This window comes from Cupressus sempervirens, chromosome 4 (assembly GCF_028749045.1).
Source record: "Cupressus sempervirens isolate cs-2001-9-10 chromosome 4, ASM2874904v1, whole genome shotgun sequence".
Lineage (NCBI taxonomy): Eukaryota > Viridiplantae > Streptophyta > Pinopsida > Cupressales > Cupressaceae > Cupressus > Cupressus sempervirens.
Window position 1 is genome coordinate 791,222,085 of NC_143121.1, and position 12,594 is coordinate 791,234,678.

Below are 12,594 nucleotides of genomic sequence, written 5' to 3' on the forward strand. Positions count from 1 at the left end.
CAGATGCTGGGTTAACAACTTTAATATCCTTGATCAGATTATCATACGTACCCCTGATTTCTCTTTGAATATTTTCATATTGGCCAATCGCAGACCTGTATATGGAACATTTCTATCCCATCTTTTTCTTCAAGACATAAAGCATCCTTACATCTAGTAACTTCAAGGGGTTCTTTTCTAAGAACTTATCAATTCCATATTCTTTTATTTCAGAAATTTGAGTGATGAATGCCTTCCGCTTATTTTAGTTTGCTTCCTAAAGTGGAATTTGGGTTTGGATTTCCCCAAGCAAAGCATCTGCATCATTAAAAACCATGTTGGATTCCTGAATAAATTTTATCCAATCTTCAGTTATTTTATCAATCCAATTTTCCATCATAGTAACAATAGCTTTTCCTCTTTGCAATTGACTCATCAACTTCTTACTATCAGGAGAATCGTGTCAAAGGTATGAGGTGCCTACGCTATAAGCAGCACCCCAAATCCACCAAATAAATCTATGTACTTAGCAAGGTCATTGATAATCTTCTTAAGTTATCTTTTCTCTGTACCATATTTCTATGATTGAACCACCATATTCTAGACAGATTGCTCCAACCAATTCTCCTTAGTCTCTATGTTAAGTACTCCTAACCTCACTTTGGTTATCTCAAAGTCTTTGGCACTTAAATCAACAGTCTCCCTTCGGTTTGTATTGAGCAACTTCAGTGGTTACCTCCCCTATTTTAGAATCAATGACCATCCTAGCGGCATTCTTGTTTTTCTTAGGCCTAGGATTTTTGGCAATGTATTTACTCACTACATCTTTGATACAAACAACTGCTAGAACCAAACTACATTTTTTAGTTATGGAATTAGATAACCAGTTTGGTACTACCTCTTTTAAGTTTATTTCTTTGATGTGTTCTTAACTAGTGTAACCAGAATATCAATTACCTATGAAACTGTATCCATAGCTCCTTGAACCTAAAGTTCAATGTCCATAGGAGTGGCGGCATGTTCCTTATCTTGATCTAGATCCATTACAATGGAGTCTTGGGTTGTCATTCCCACTCTCTTTCAATCCTTGGTATGGGATCTAGTTCTATATGCAATAGATTGATTGATGATTCGTTCACCACTTGTCTTATTTGAACCTTCTTTCACACCTGCATGGTCAATCGAAAGAACTTTATTAGCTATGGGGGAAGATAGTGAATTCTTCTTTGGATCTTGTATGCTCAATAATGAGCTTGATTCTTTGAGTAATATCAGCCTTTTCTTCTTTTGTCCAATCAACAACAGGCAAACTTACTTCTTTCTAGTTCAATTATTCAAGTTCAACCACTTCGAAACCGTCCTCTTGCAACCCATGTATATTCATTTTTAACTAAAAGAAGGCAATTTGAGATAATGATAACCTTGAATGATCTCTTTTGTTAACTTCCCTTTCACTAGAACAACCTTCCCAAAAATCTTCAATGCGAGGATAAGGGGCTATCTGCCCTTCTAGCTCCAGTGTTGTTCTTGCAAATCCTTTGTTATGAAAACTTCCTCTTCTTAAATAGAACTTAAAAATCAAAACTACACAAATCACATCCAATACTAATTGCATCTTTCATGGATTCACAAGAGAGCTCGCCAAGTTAATAGGAAAAACAATTTCCCACTTCTCCTCAGGGAGGTACTTATTTACTACAAATGCTAATTGTATGCACACTTCTGCAAACATAAAACAGTCTACAACATATCAAGGTAGTTTTGTGGGTTCATCATCAAAACCTCTTATTCTAACGTAGGTGAACATAGGGAATTGGATGTACATAGCTTCCATAAGTTTGGACCAATTTATAAGCTTCAAGGGAAATCCTATAATTTGGCATACCAACAAACTCAAAGCACAATCTACTCATAAACACATCCTTCACTCTCTTGTAGTCAACCACAACATGATCTTTTTGTAGCAAGGAGCAATAATCATAGATCAAAATATCACTGGTCCAAGGTTCATGCAGAATTGATGTCATATCATGCATGTACACCAAGCGATAGATCAAATATGAAGACATGTAAAAGTCTTTCTTGATCATTTGAGTGAGTTTCAATTGTCCAATGAACCAACAATTACATCTCCCCAATCCATATATTGTTTCCCATCTAAGATGATTTCGATGTAACCATACATCCAATCTTAAAAAGATAGGCTTCGGCTAACCCCTTAACCCTATATAGAAGCACTACCAAGTCATGAATATAGTGTTTCATATGATCTTTATTCAAACTTCTAGGCATCTGCAAACCTCCTTTGTAGAATTTATCTGTCCAAGATCTCACTATGACGCTACAGTTCCTTTCAAGAGCTTCATTAAACAAGACTAGGGACTAGGTAGGGGTGTAGTCTAAGAAGGTTTAATTGGGAATTTTGAAAAATGGATATGATGGTTTCTCGATTAACCCGGAGTAAGACTTTGCCATCATTTCCCCTAATACATTTGGACCTGATATCATAATGCTTTACACATTCCAGAATTAATTCAGGGCTCAACATCTGGTGGGAAAGTCACGGCTGCTAACAAACACTATCAAGAATTTCACCAGAATAAGGTTCTTCCACCTTGTCAAACAACTTAGTCCAAATGGCTTCTACATATACCCCTTTTAATTTGATATCAATGACTAAAGGTCCTTTGCATTTCATACCATGACCACTACCAAATGCATGCAGAAATGACCTCATGTCCTCTTGACAAGAAATTCAAAACAACACTCAGTTTCCATACAAAGATAACTACAAAACAATAACACTGAGTGGGTATGAAAAGAAATTACCTTAAAATCACTGAAAAGCACATATAACACTTCCTTGAACCTATATATCTCACCTTCTCCATCGCCAATTTTACACTTAGCAAATTGTCATAAAAATGAAACTTTTTTAAACCAAAAAGAGGAAACTAATGACAAATCCCGAGGTTAGAGGAAAGATTTACATGCCATGAGATTTAATAGATTTGACAACCTATAGCCAATGAAATAAATAAATATATTTTAACCTTATGCATCCTCACTTCATTATAATTCGATCACACATGAGAAAACAATTAGTCCCTTAAAATCGCCTGACATGCATTAATTATCCACTCCCACTCAAATTAATGATTACCTTTTAGGATTAATGTCGTCAAAATGTCCTACCTTTCATGAGGTTTTGCCACATCACAACATTTCATCACACATTGTCCTGGTTTTTCAACCACTTCACCATATGATGATGTTGTCCCTGACCATTTGGCTTAAAGTATGGGTTCCACTACCATTAGTAGTTGGAGCGCTATTGTATGTTTTGAACTCATTTGTACTTTTTGAACCAGTTTGTACCATTTGAACTCTGGCTCGATGTTGTTCAAAGAGTTCAAAGCCTTTGAAGGTTCAAAGCCTTCAACAAATATAACTTAAAATCCAAGGACTTGCTAACAAAGAAACAACTAACTTGAAGAAGGAAACATAGTGAAGACCCAAAGTAAAGACCGACCAGAAAAGCACTGTAAGATTAGGGATTGGACTAGTGGTTACGAGCCATGAATTTGTCTAAGGCCACAAAGAAAACATAATGGCGACTACTCGTAACAGGGCTAACAAGCCACCAATAAGAAGTTGTGCAGTAACACTGTTGTGGAATTATAATTGCAATCTAGAATGCAAATGTTCACTATAATGAGAGTCCTATTGACAAAAATAAAAGGCCATTGTGCAACACTGAGCACTCCAAATTCCTGGATCAACTTCAAAATTAGTAAAAGATATATTAGGTTAACTAATTACTAAAAATTTGGAACTCAAAATTATAAAGGTGACTACTGACTAGAACATAAGTTGAAAATGATAAACACACATTTTAAGCATGCTAAATTAACAGCACAGATGCTAAAAGGCCTATCTTATGGTACATCACAAATGCCCTTAAGTTTCTACTTACTCAGCAAAATTCCACTATGCATACAGATCAATTTTCTCTGTAAAATTCACACACTGAAAGCTTAGCTGCGGTTCTTTTTTTCCAAACTAAACATCTGTACTTGCTTCTGGCGTAATGGTTGTAACTGCTTTGCAAATCAGGTCTAGTACCACAAAAAAGTAAAGCATGAACACCCCCCACCAGACCTTTGCACTGAAGTCACTAATTTGTTCGAAAGATATCATATCTTAGCAGGAGGCTACAGATATGGACCAAGTGTTAACAGAAACAGTGAAAATGTTAAAAAATGTGAGAGTGCAACATAGGACAAAGTGTCGAAGGAATGATATGAAATGCTGAAAATACTCTTACATAATTTAGTAAAACATGCAAAAATAAATTGAATGTCCCTCCAATTCAAGGCTCTGTACCTCCAAAGAACTCTCAAAGAACAGCAATTTATACTTGTAAACAAGTTGTAGATTCGACGTTCATAGAAAAAATCACCCTAGAAATGCAAGGATGTCCTAAAATTTTCCGTCAAACTGGATGAAAAAATGTATTAACAAGAAATCTATTTGGTCGCCTGTGCAATTATATTGCTCAAAGAACTAGCCTGTTCTTTGGCACTCTCCACCAAAGAATCCTGTAGCAAAAATGAATTGTCTTAAAACATCAGAAACTAGACATCTATTTAGCTTAAAGCAATGTAAAAGGATAGATAAATTTGCAAAGAGAATTATCATACCTGAGCAGCTATAACTCGTGCAATGGTCTTCTTACTTGGCTCTACAAGCTCTCCAGCAATCAAAAGTTCGTCTAGAATGTAATAGGCCTAACAGGAATTTCAAAAAATATAAGCTACATGTCCTAATATATGCATTAACCTTAGACGAACAATAATTGAATGAATAAGCAAATGTCTGTCCTAGCCTGCCTAACACTTCAAATACTGAAGTAGGAGCAAGTTAAAGACTGCTTTAGATGAGTACGCACTTTATGAAAGTTGAAGATGAGATCCAACTCACAAACCTGCAAGCATACATAAGAAATCATTACAACTTAAATGTCCACATTATCGATGCCAATTGCAAATTGATCTGGTCATGCACAGAATTTAGTCCATGCTAGAGCATTGCAGATCAAAAAATAAAGGCAAATATCCAGACTGACTCACACTGCCAAAGTAGCGGTCAAGAATCTCAACATAGTGATGAATTATCTCAAGAATCTCTAGCTCGTTATCCTCCCCATCAATGCACATGCAGAAATACAAGCTGGCATACCTGAAATAAAATAAACAATCAGATTCATTTCCTCCAAATCATTAAAACAATAGAAAATGCCAATCAGGATAATCATGCCATTTGTATACATACATTCAACATTAAGATGTTTTCAATTTGATTGGGTGGATCCCACAAGGATGTGAAGTCCCTTTAGGATATTTAGCAGAAATTTTATGTAAAAATCCAAGTACTGTTATTGCATACTTGCCGTAATAAATTAGAATTATATATTCTGCTGTGCATCATTACTGAGCCACAGGTAACTGTATTCAATCCACCATGAAACTGCTTCCGAATAACACATGATTTATACAGATTATAGAAGCTAAAAAAATACAATCCACATAGGAATTTTTCATATTGCTAGTGTCTCATGTTTATAGTGATTGATGATTAGAATTTCTGTCTATCAGGTTTCTGTGAAGCAGTAAGTTATGTTATTGACATGCATTTCACAGGCATCATTTGATTGGATGATTCATGTATCTATGAAATGTTTATTTTTCAGTTCACAATCTTTTCAAATATCACTTAGATATATATAGATAATATGAAGATGTTTAAGGCGACAAAAAGACATCACTAAAACACAAATGCACATGCATGCAAACAAATGATAAAACTTTTTGGAAAATGTTCTGAAGTTTAAAAAAAATATAGGACCTGCCAATTACATCACCATCCTGTTCATAAATCTACAGAGGTAGATGTCAAGACACTATAAAGTCTCAAATCAATGCTACCTACTTATGGATGTCAAAATGCACACCGTTATTAGAATTTTGTAATATTTCTTTAATGGTCATCTTACTTAGTCACAATTGTTTCTTTTAGAAGCATCCTCTTCATAAATCTATATAAAGAACTTTCATCTCCACTGTTTAATACAACCATATGTTTATAATAACATGGTATCAGAGCAAGTCGATGGAATTTCATAAAATTTGGTAAATATTTTAAGAAAAATTCAAGCCTCTTTTGATCTGGAATTTTTACCAAAAATTTGTTTTTTGATTTTTCAAATAAAAATCATTGGAGGTGTTTTATAAAAAATTTGTGGTTTATCTTAGAAGATTTTTTTCTAAAAATTACAAGCCTAGTCGAGGGTTTTGATCATGATTTCTTAGACTGAGCAAAAGTCTCATTTTTTAAGGTTGCACGTACTTGCATGTTTGTTGAATGTGAGTTGCATGTTCTTGGATGTTGCTTGCATGTGCATTTTGGGAGTTGCATGTGCTTTTTGTGAGTTGCATGTAGCTTGGATTTGTTATTTTCCATGTGAAATCTCATGTTTTGCCACAAAAAGATTTCTCTTATGGGTTTTCAAATTGTTTTTCCCTTGAAAAAATTTCTGATGGGTTTTCATTATTTTTTCCCTTAAAAAATTGCTGATGGGTTTTCATTATTTTTACCCTTCAAAAAAATTTCCAGTAAGTTTAAATAATTTTGTCCCTCAATTTTTTATTTGGGATTACAAATTTTTTCTTCAAATATTAAGGGTTTGCTCCTGTCAAGGCAGACACTCTGGTTTCTAGAAAGGTTTTACCATTTTTCCCTTTAAAATGATGTTTTGTATGTTGATCCATGTCTCAAATTTTGTGCCAGCTATATCTTTGGTTTTTCAATTTTATCCTAAAAAATTCTTACTGGATTCTGTAATTGGCAAAGCTGTGTGGGATTCTTTTGTGGGTTTTTACCTTTTCCTGGTAAAAAATGATTTGTAATCTTTGGGTTTGGTGATGCTTTCCTCAAAAAGCTTGGTGATTTTTTGCAATCTGTTTTCAGGCATCATGCTCTTCTACAACATTTTGGAGGGTTTGCCAATTTTTCCTCAGAATCGTGGCGGTAGTTCTTGGTGTGTCTCTGGCTACAGGGAGGGCAGCTCTATTATCCAACATCAAGTTGGGGATTTTGTAATGATTTTTGGTCAAAAGTTTTGCAAACTTTGGGAGGGTTAGTAGCAAACTCATCTCAATGGCAAGTAGGTGGCAGGCTCTTGTTGAAGTGCATTCTGAAGAAGGGGGTAGCCTCCCCTATTTTATTCTAGAAGGATTTTCACTACTACTCTCGGTTATGAACAGTCTACAGACCCAGAAAGGGTCTCAGCATCAGCAGAATGTTCTATAAAAATTATGACCACAAGACATGTACAGTATTTTGCAAGGTAGGTAGACAATGACCAGGGGATGGTATTAGAATATTTTAACATTTCTTTAATGGTTCTCTTAGTTAGTCTTTAGTTTATCTCTTAGTTAGTCTTTAGTTTATTAGGCAGCTTCTATTTTCTTTTTTAATACATGATTGTTTCTTTAGAAACATCATCTTTGTTTGTTTAATACATCGATTTACCATATGCTATGCGACATTAATTACCTAACAGAGAGCAACAGTAGCTATAGAACATATCCAACTTGCACAGACCAAATTGAGGAATACACAATAAGCTAGAAGGAATCTTAAGAACCCTTAAGATAGTGCATGCATTACAGGTTTCGGCCACTTCTTTATTATGTACTTAAAGAAACATGTAATCTGGTGATCTTACTTCAAGATTTTATATCATAAAAACATATGCTTAAGTTTGTTATGTTCTCCCTGCTTAAACCAAATAGGCTTCAAAAGCTGTACTGGAGTAATCATAAATTTCAAGCTCATATAATAGCTGGAGCATAATAATGACTTTTGCATTATATCAATCAGATTCTTGTTTAAAATTTGCCTCATACCTTTTGTATACAACCTTGAAACCTCTCCATTCAACAAAATTACAGAGCTTGGGTCCTCTGCTAAGAATCACTCCACTAAGTTCGCGAATTACCTTAACAAAGAAAATCCAACTGATGTTTGTGATATTTACACGAACACAATAAACTAAATAAAAATGCATGTGCCTGCAAGAACTCAAACCTTTGAATCAGATATAAAATGTTTCAATAAAATAGAATTTAGATACAAAAATTGAAGTATTATCATGCACTCTACCTTTGTTCTCTCCTTCTGTGAATAAGGAGAATACCACTTTGTCAATCTCACTTTACCCTGCCGGCTAATTAGAAGCACAAACTGAATCTGAAAAACAGAGAATGGACTGCCCTGTTAATTTTCCAGATTGCTTAAAAATGTAAAACAGTTATAGCTAGTTGTCCGAGATACACTCCATACAAAAACAATCAATTCATGGCGCATGGGATTGATATGCTTTAAGTTTCTATAAAGAATTCTTTTGAGATACAAAATGTTAATATATTACAAAAATTCATTAAGAAATTTGTTTTTAATGAATTGATGACATTTTCTTCATAGAACCATACCCCAAGGTTGTGTATGTGTTCAGCATAAACATTATATGCAGGGGCAGACATAATTCAGCATGATAGCCTTCAACAAGTTACTCATTGTCCTTTAACCCAGACCATTCGATGACTAAAACATAAAAGTCATGCTCCCCAGGGATGATTCCCCCGCCTCAGTAGCTTGTCCCCTCTACCAGTGTCAAAAAAGGGAAACATGCCACCCTTACCATACCTAACATGTCCAGCAATTTCTGATCATTTCCAGGATGGCTAGGCACTCCCTTACATACCAGCAGTAGTTCACTTGCTTTAAAAAGAAATGAACTTTATATTGGAAAAGGATGTGCAGGCAAAATAAGCAAGGAATTCCATTGAAGAGTTTGCAGCCTAGTGTGTCAATGCCTGCAGGGTCCATGGATGTTGGATTTCATGGGGGGTAGAGTCCTGCTTCTACTAGAGGTAAGAAGAAAACTGCGACAGAAGCGTATATGTTTAACACAATTACAAAATGTAGTTGACTGCGCTATTCCAAGTTCTTTTAAGTTCATGTTATACCATTTTGTGTGGCACATTCACCATATTTACAACAAGTGTTCAAAGATGCAATAGCTTTAGTCATTCATTTGTTCCAACTGGAAAACATAACTTTTGCACCACAGTTCTTGATAAAGAATATTCCAAGGTGAGTCTGTTAAAGGAAGATTTGAGACAAACTTTGACAAGGGATGGATGCTCCATCATCATGAATGCCATACACTCGCCACTGACCAACCTCACAGTATGCAAATTGCAGTAAAAGATTTCGGCAATCACAGAACAAGAACAGTGATTGCCTTTATGAAGCAATAATATTATAATAATTAATATTCATCAACGCTAGGCAGAAATTCCTTGGGTGATAAAGGCAGCAACAACATTAATATTTATTATCTTAACCAAGTTATGGGTGGGAATCCTTCAAATGGCACAATTAGTAAGGGCAGCCATTAGAACATAATAGACATACCCTTAGTAATAGACAGAATAAAGCAGTGTTTTAAGTTTGATAAAAAGCCATGTCTCTTAGAAAAGAGACCTCTGTTTGAAGGGGTGCATCTTTTCACTTGGATATAGAGGTATAAAAGGAGGGACATTTAATTGGAATGGAAGCATGAAGTGAGAATTGAAAAACACGAATGAAATTGAAATAGAAACAGCAGTAAATATTATCTTCAGCCACAATACCAATTTGAAATAAGTATATTATTAGATTATGAACTTATAAATAAATAGATGCATAGATATACCTTCTGGAAATTATTGATCATTGTGAGTAATCTAAATGATTCTCTTTGTTGAAAAAAAAGTAATAGTAGATTTGTAAAATAATCCATTTTGAATTTAGGAGATACAGATTGCAAATAGGGAGGACGGCCAACCTTTCAGGTTCACAAGAGATAAAGGACTACCAGCCTTCCTGCTTCTTATCAGGTATGCCATCCATAGATGGAATGGACAACCAGCCTTCCATGCTTTAGGCTCAAACAAGAAGGACGTCCAGCCTCCAAGGTGAAGTGAGGGATGGAAGGGCAAACCACCTTCCATGCTCTCCCAATACAAGGGCAACCAACCTTGTGATTACAATTTGCAAATGCTTCAAACAATTTCTAATTAGATTAGTATAAGAATATACCACCTTCCATGCTCTCCCAATACAAGGGCAACCAACCTTGAGATTACAATTTGCAAATGCTTCAAACGAATTTGTAATGAGATTTGTATAAGAATATAATTTGGAATGGCTATTTCTTTAATTTGATTTCGATACAAATGATGTTTATGTGATAACATGATGCCTACTGATGCTTAGTAAATACTAAAAACCAATGTTATCATGGCTTATGATTTAACGTCAATCTCCAGTAACTAATACTGTGTGCAGGACCTAGACCAGGATTTCTCTTATAAAAAGGCACTTCAATAGGTAAATTATACTCTTAAATGCATAAAACTTCTAATTTTCATTGGAATTGTGGTTTTCGGGCAAAATTTAGGAATATTCCAAAAGGCAACATTACAATTGGTATCAAAACATTATTGCTGCCAGTCTGCGGGGAAAGTTTCCTGTAATTTCCTTCTCAAATGCATTAAAATTTAGAATGTGCTGAAGAAACAAAACTAAAATATATTTCACCTAAATTGGACGTTACATGCCCAAATTATAGGCTTTTGAATCTAGCAAATTTGGATTAAGGAGACCTGACTGAAAACTGAAGAATATGGCCAGAATTCTAAATAAAGAATGATCAGATGGGTGCCTAGAGCATGAGAAAAATGATAAATCCAAAAGCAAAAATATGGCTGATATCAAAATCCTGAAATCCTAGACATAGGGCCAGATGGGGATTTGTTAAAAAAAAAAATTTAAAATAAAAAAAAATCATACATCCAATCTCTTAAAGGTAGTATGAATTGCTGTCTGGATTATACATGAAGCGAAACTCCCCAAGTTGACTACTCTAGGTGTTTTTGTCTTCATTCCATAGCTTTTCAGGGATCAGCGATGGCAGGGGAAAGAGAGAAATATGTCAATAATTGATAACAACAAGACAATATGTGAATAAATCACAGATTCACAAGTTACAACAGTAGTATAACAACATAAATGATAATAGCAGCAATGTAAATCACTATAACAGCATTATAACAATAGTCTCAAGCTAAGTTGCACGGGTAACTCCCCCCCGCACCATGAAAAGTTCAAACTGGTTTGCACTTCTGGTCCGGTTAAGACTTGGTTCGACTAGGGTATTGTTTTTGCCCTGTGGGTTCAATCGGGTTCAAACTGAGATCGAACCCAGGTGAACCAACACCAAAAAGTTTGAACCTGCAGCAAACTGGGACCCACGGACGGCTGGTAAGTGTTTTTTAGGCAAAAAAAAAAAAATTTTTTGGTGTCCACAACCCTTAAAGTTGTTATGAATTGCTTTTGGTGGCCTCTCATTGTCATTTTATTACGAAGATTGAAGATTGAAGAACTTAGAATATTAATAGATTTTCATTCCATTCGTTAAACAATGAACGTGAAACAATGATACATGAACTTGATATTTTTAATGTTTTGAATCTTTGATGTTGAAGTTGATTGAACTATGTTACTATATGATGGTATGATCACTATGATTACAAGTTTTACTGTTTATGGTGTTTTAAAGTTTTTGTTGTTTAAATGTGTTTATGCTACTATGCTATATTATATACACATGTTTTTGTACTAACAAACCCAGAACCCCTTTCCAAAAATTTGACAAACTTGCGAACCAGGTCTCAAACTTCAAACTTGGAACCGAACCCGAACCAGCAACTTAGGTCTCAAGCATCAAAACCACGATCTATCAATATAACTATCCAAATCAAAATTTCTCAAACACGTATCCAGAAGTTTCAAATATCCAAAAATAACAAGCTACAAGCACAGCCTATGAAACTAAGGCATTTCTATTTAATATATAAAAATCTTAACATATTTTTATATAATACGTAAAACTTAATATGTTTATTTATATTATGGTGAATGTTAAAACAATTAATTAAATATTAGATTTATAATTTTAATATATTTTAATAATTATTATTTAATATATAAAATTTGATATTTTTATTTTTATTTAAATTAAGATTTTAAACATATTTAATGACAAATATTTTGCCAATTTTTTTAACACTGCCACTCTGGCAAAAAGAATTTTAAAATAAAATGGTATTTTTTTTTTTAATACCAAAAATCATTCGAATGTGTAGGGGACACTTTTTCATTTCGGGGGTGGATAGGGTACGTTTTGGTTGTCCCCTAGGCATTTGGAGGATGGCTAGCCGTCCCCAAATGTCAGGACATTTCCTTCTATTTCTGCAGTTTTTCGTATTTGGGGACAGCCGACGGTATGTCCTTTTTGTTCCACTGTCCCCAAAACATTCCACGGATGGGGGCGAGTTCCCTGGAGACATGATAAGTGTGCCCATGTAATAGAGGCATGTGTATAGTCAGATCTTCCTGAAAATGGTGCAGAATCTGCAAAAGGCAAATCAAATATGAGTCCTC

The 12,594-nt window shown here is 34.7% G+C and overlaps 1 protein-coding gene across 1 annotated transcript in view; it reads right to left on the reverse strand.

Annotated features, from left to right (window-relative positions):
- Positions 1-4,257: 4,257 nt before the first annotated feature.
- The window catches only part of LOC149563775 (AP-1 complex subunit sigma-2), a 40,405-nt gene continuing 32,068 nt past the window's right edge, over positions 4,258-12,594 (reverse strand). Inside the window, exons 2-7 of the mRNA XM_089826904.1 lie at positions 8,206-8,292; positions 7,950-8,041; positions 5,112-5,220; positions 4,931-4,966; positions 4,683-4,769; positions 4,258-4,580 (exon numbers count right to left, since the gene is read on the reverse strand). Coding sequence (XP_089683030.1) covers positions 4,509-4,580; positions 4,683-4,769; positions 4,931-4,966; positions 5,112-5,220; positions 7,950-8,041; positions 8,206-8,292 — 483 coding nt within the window. The 3' untranslated portion in view covers positions 4,258-4,508. The remainder of the gene's footprint in view (positions 4,581-4,682; positions 4,770-4,930; positions 4,967-5,111; positions 5,221-7,949; positions 8,042-8,205; positions 8,293-12,594) is intronic.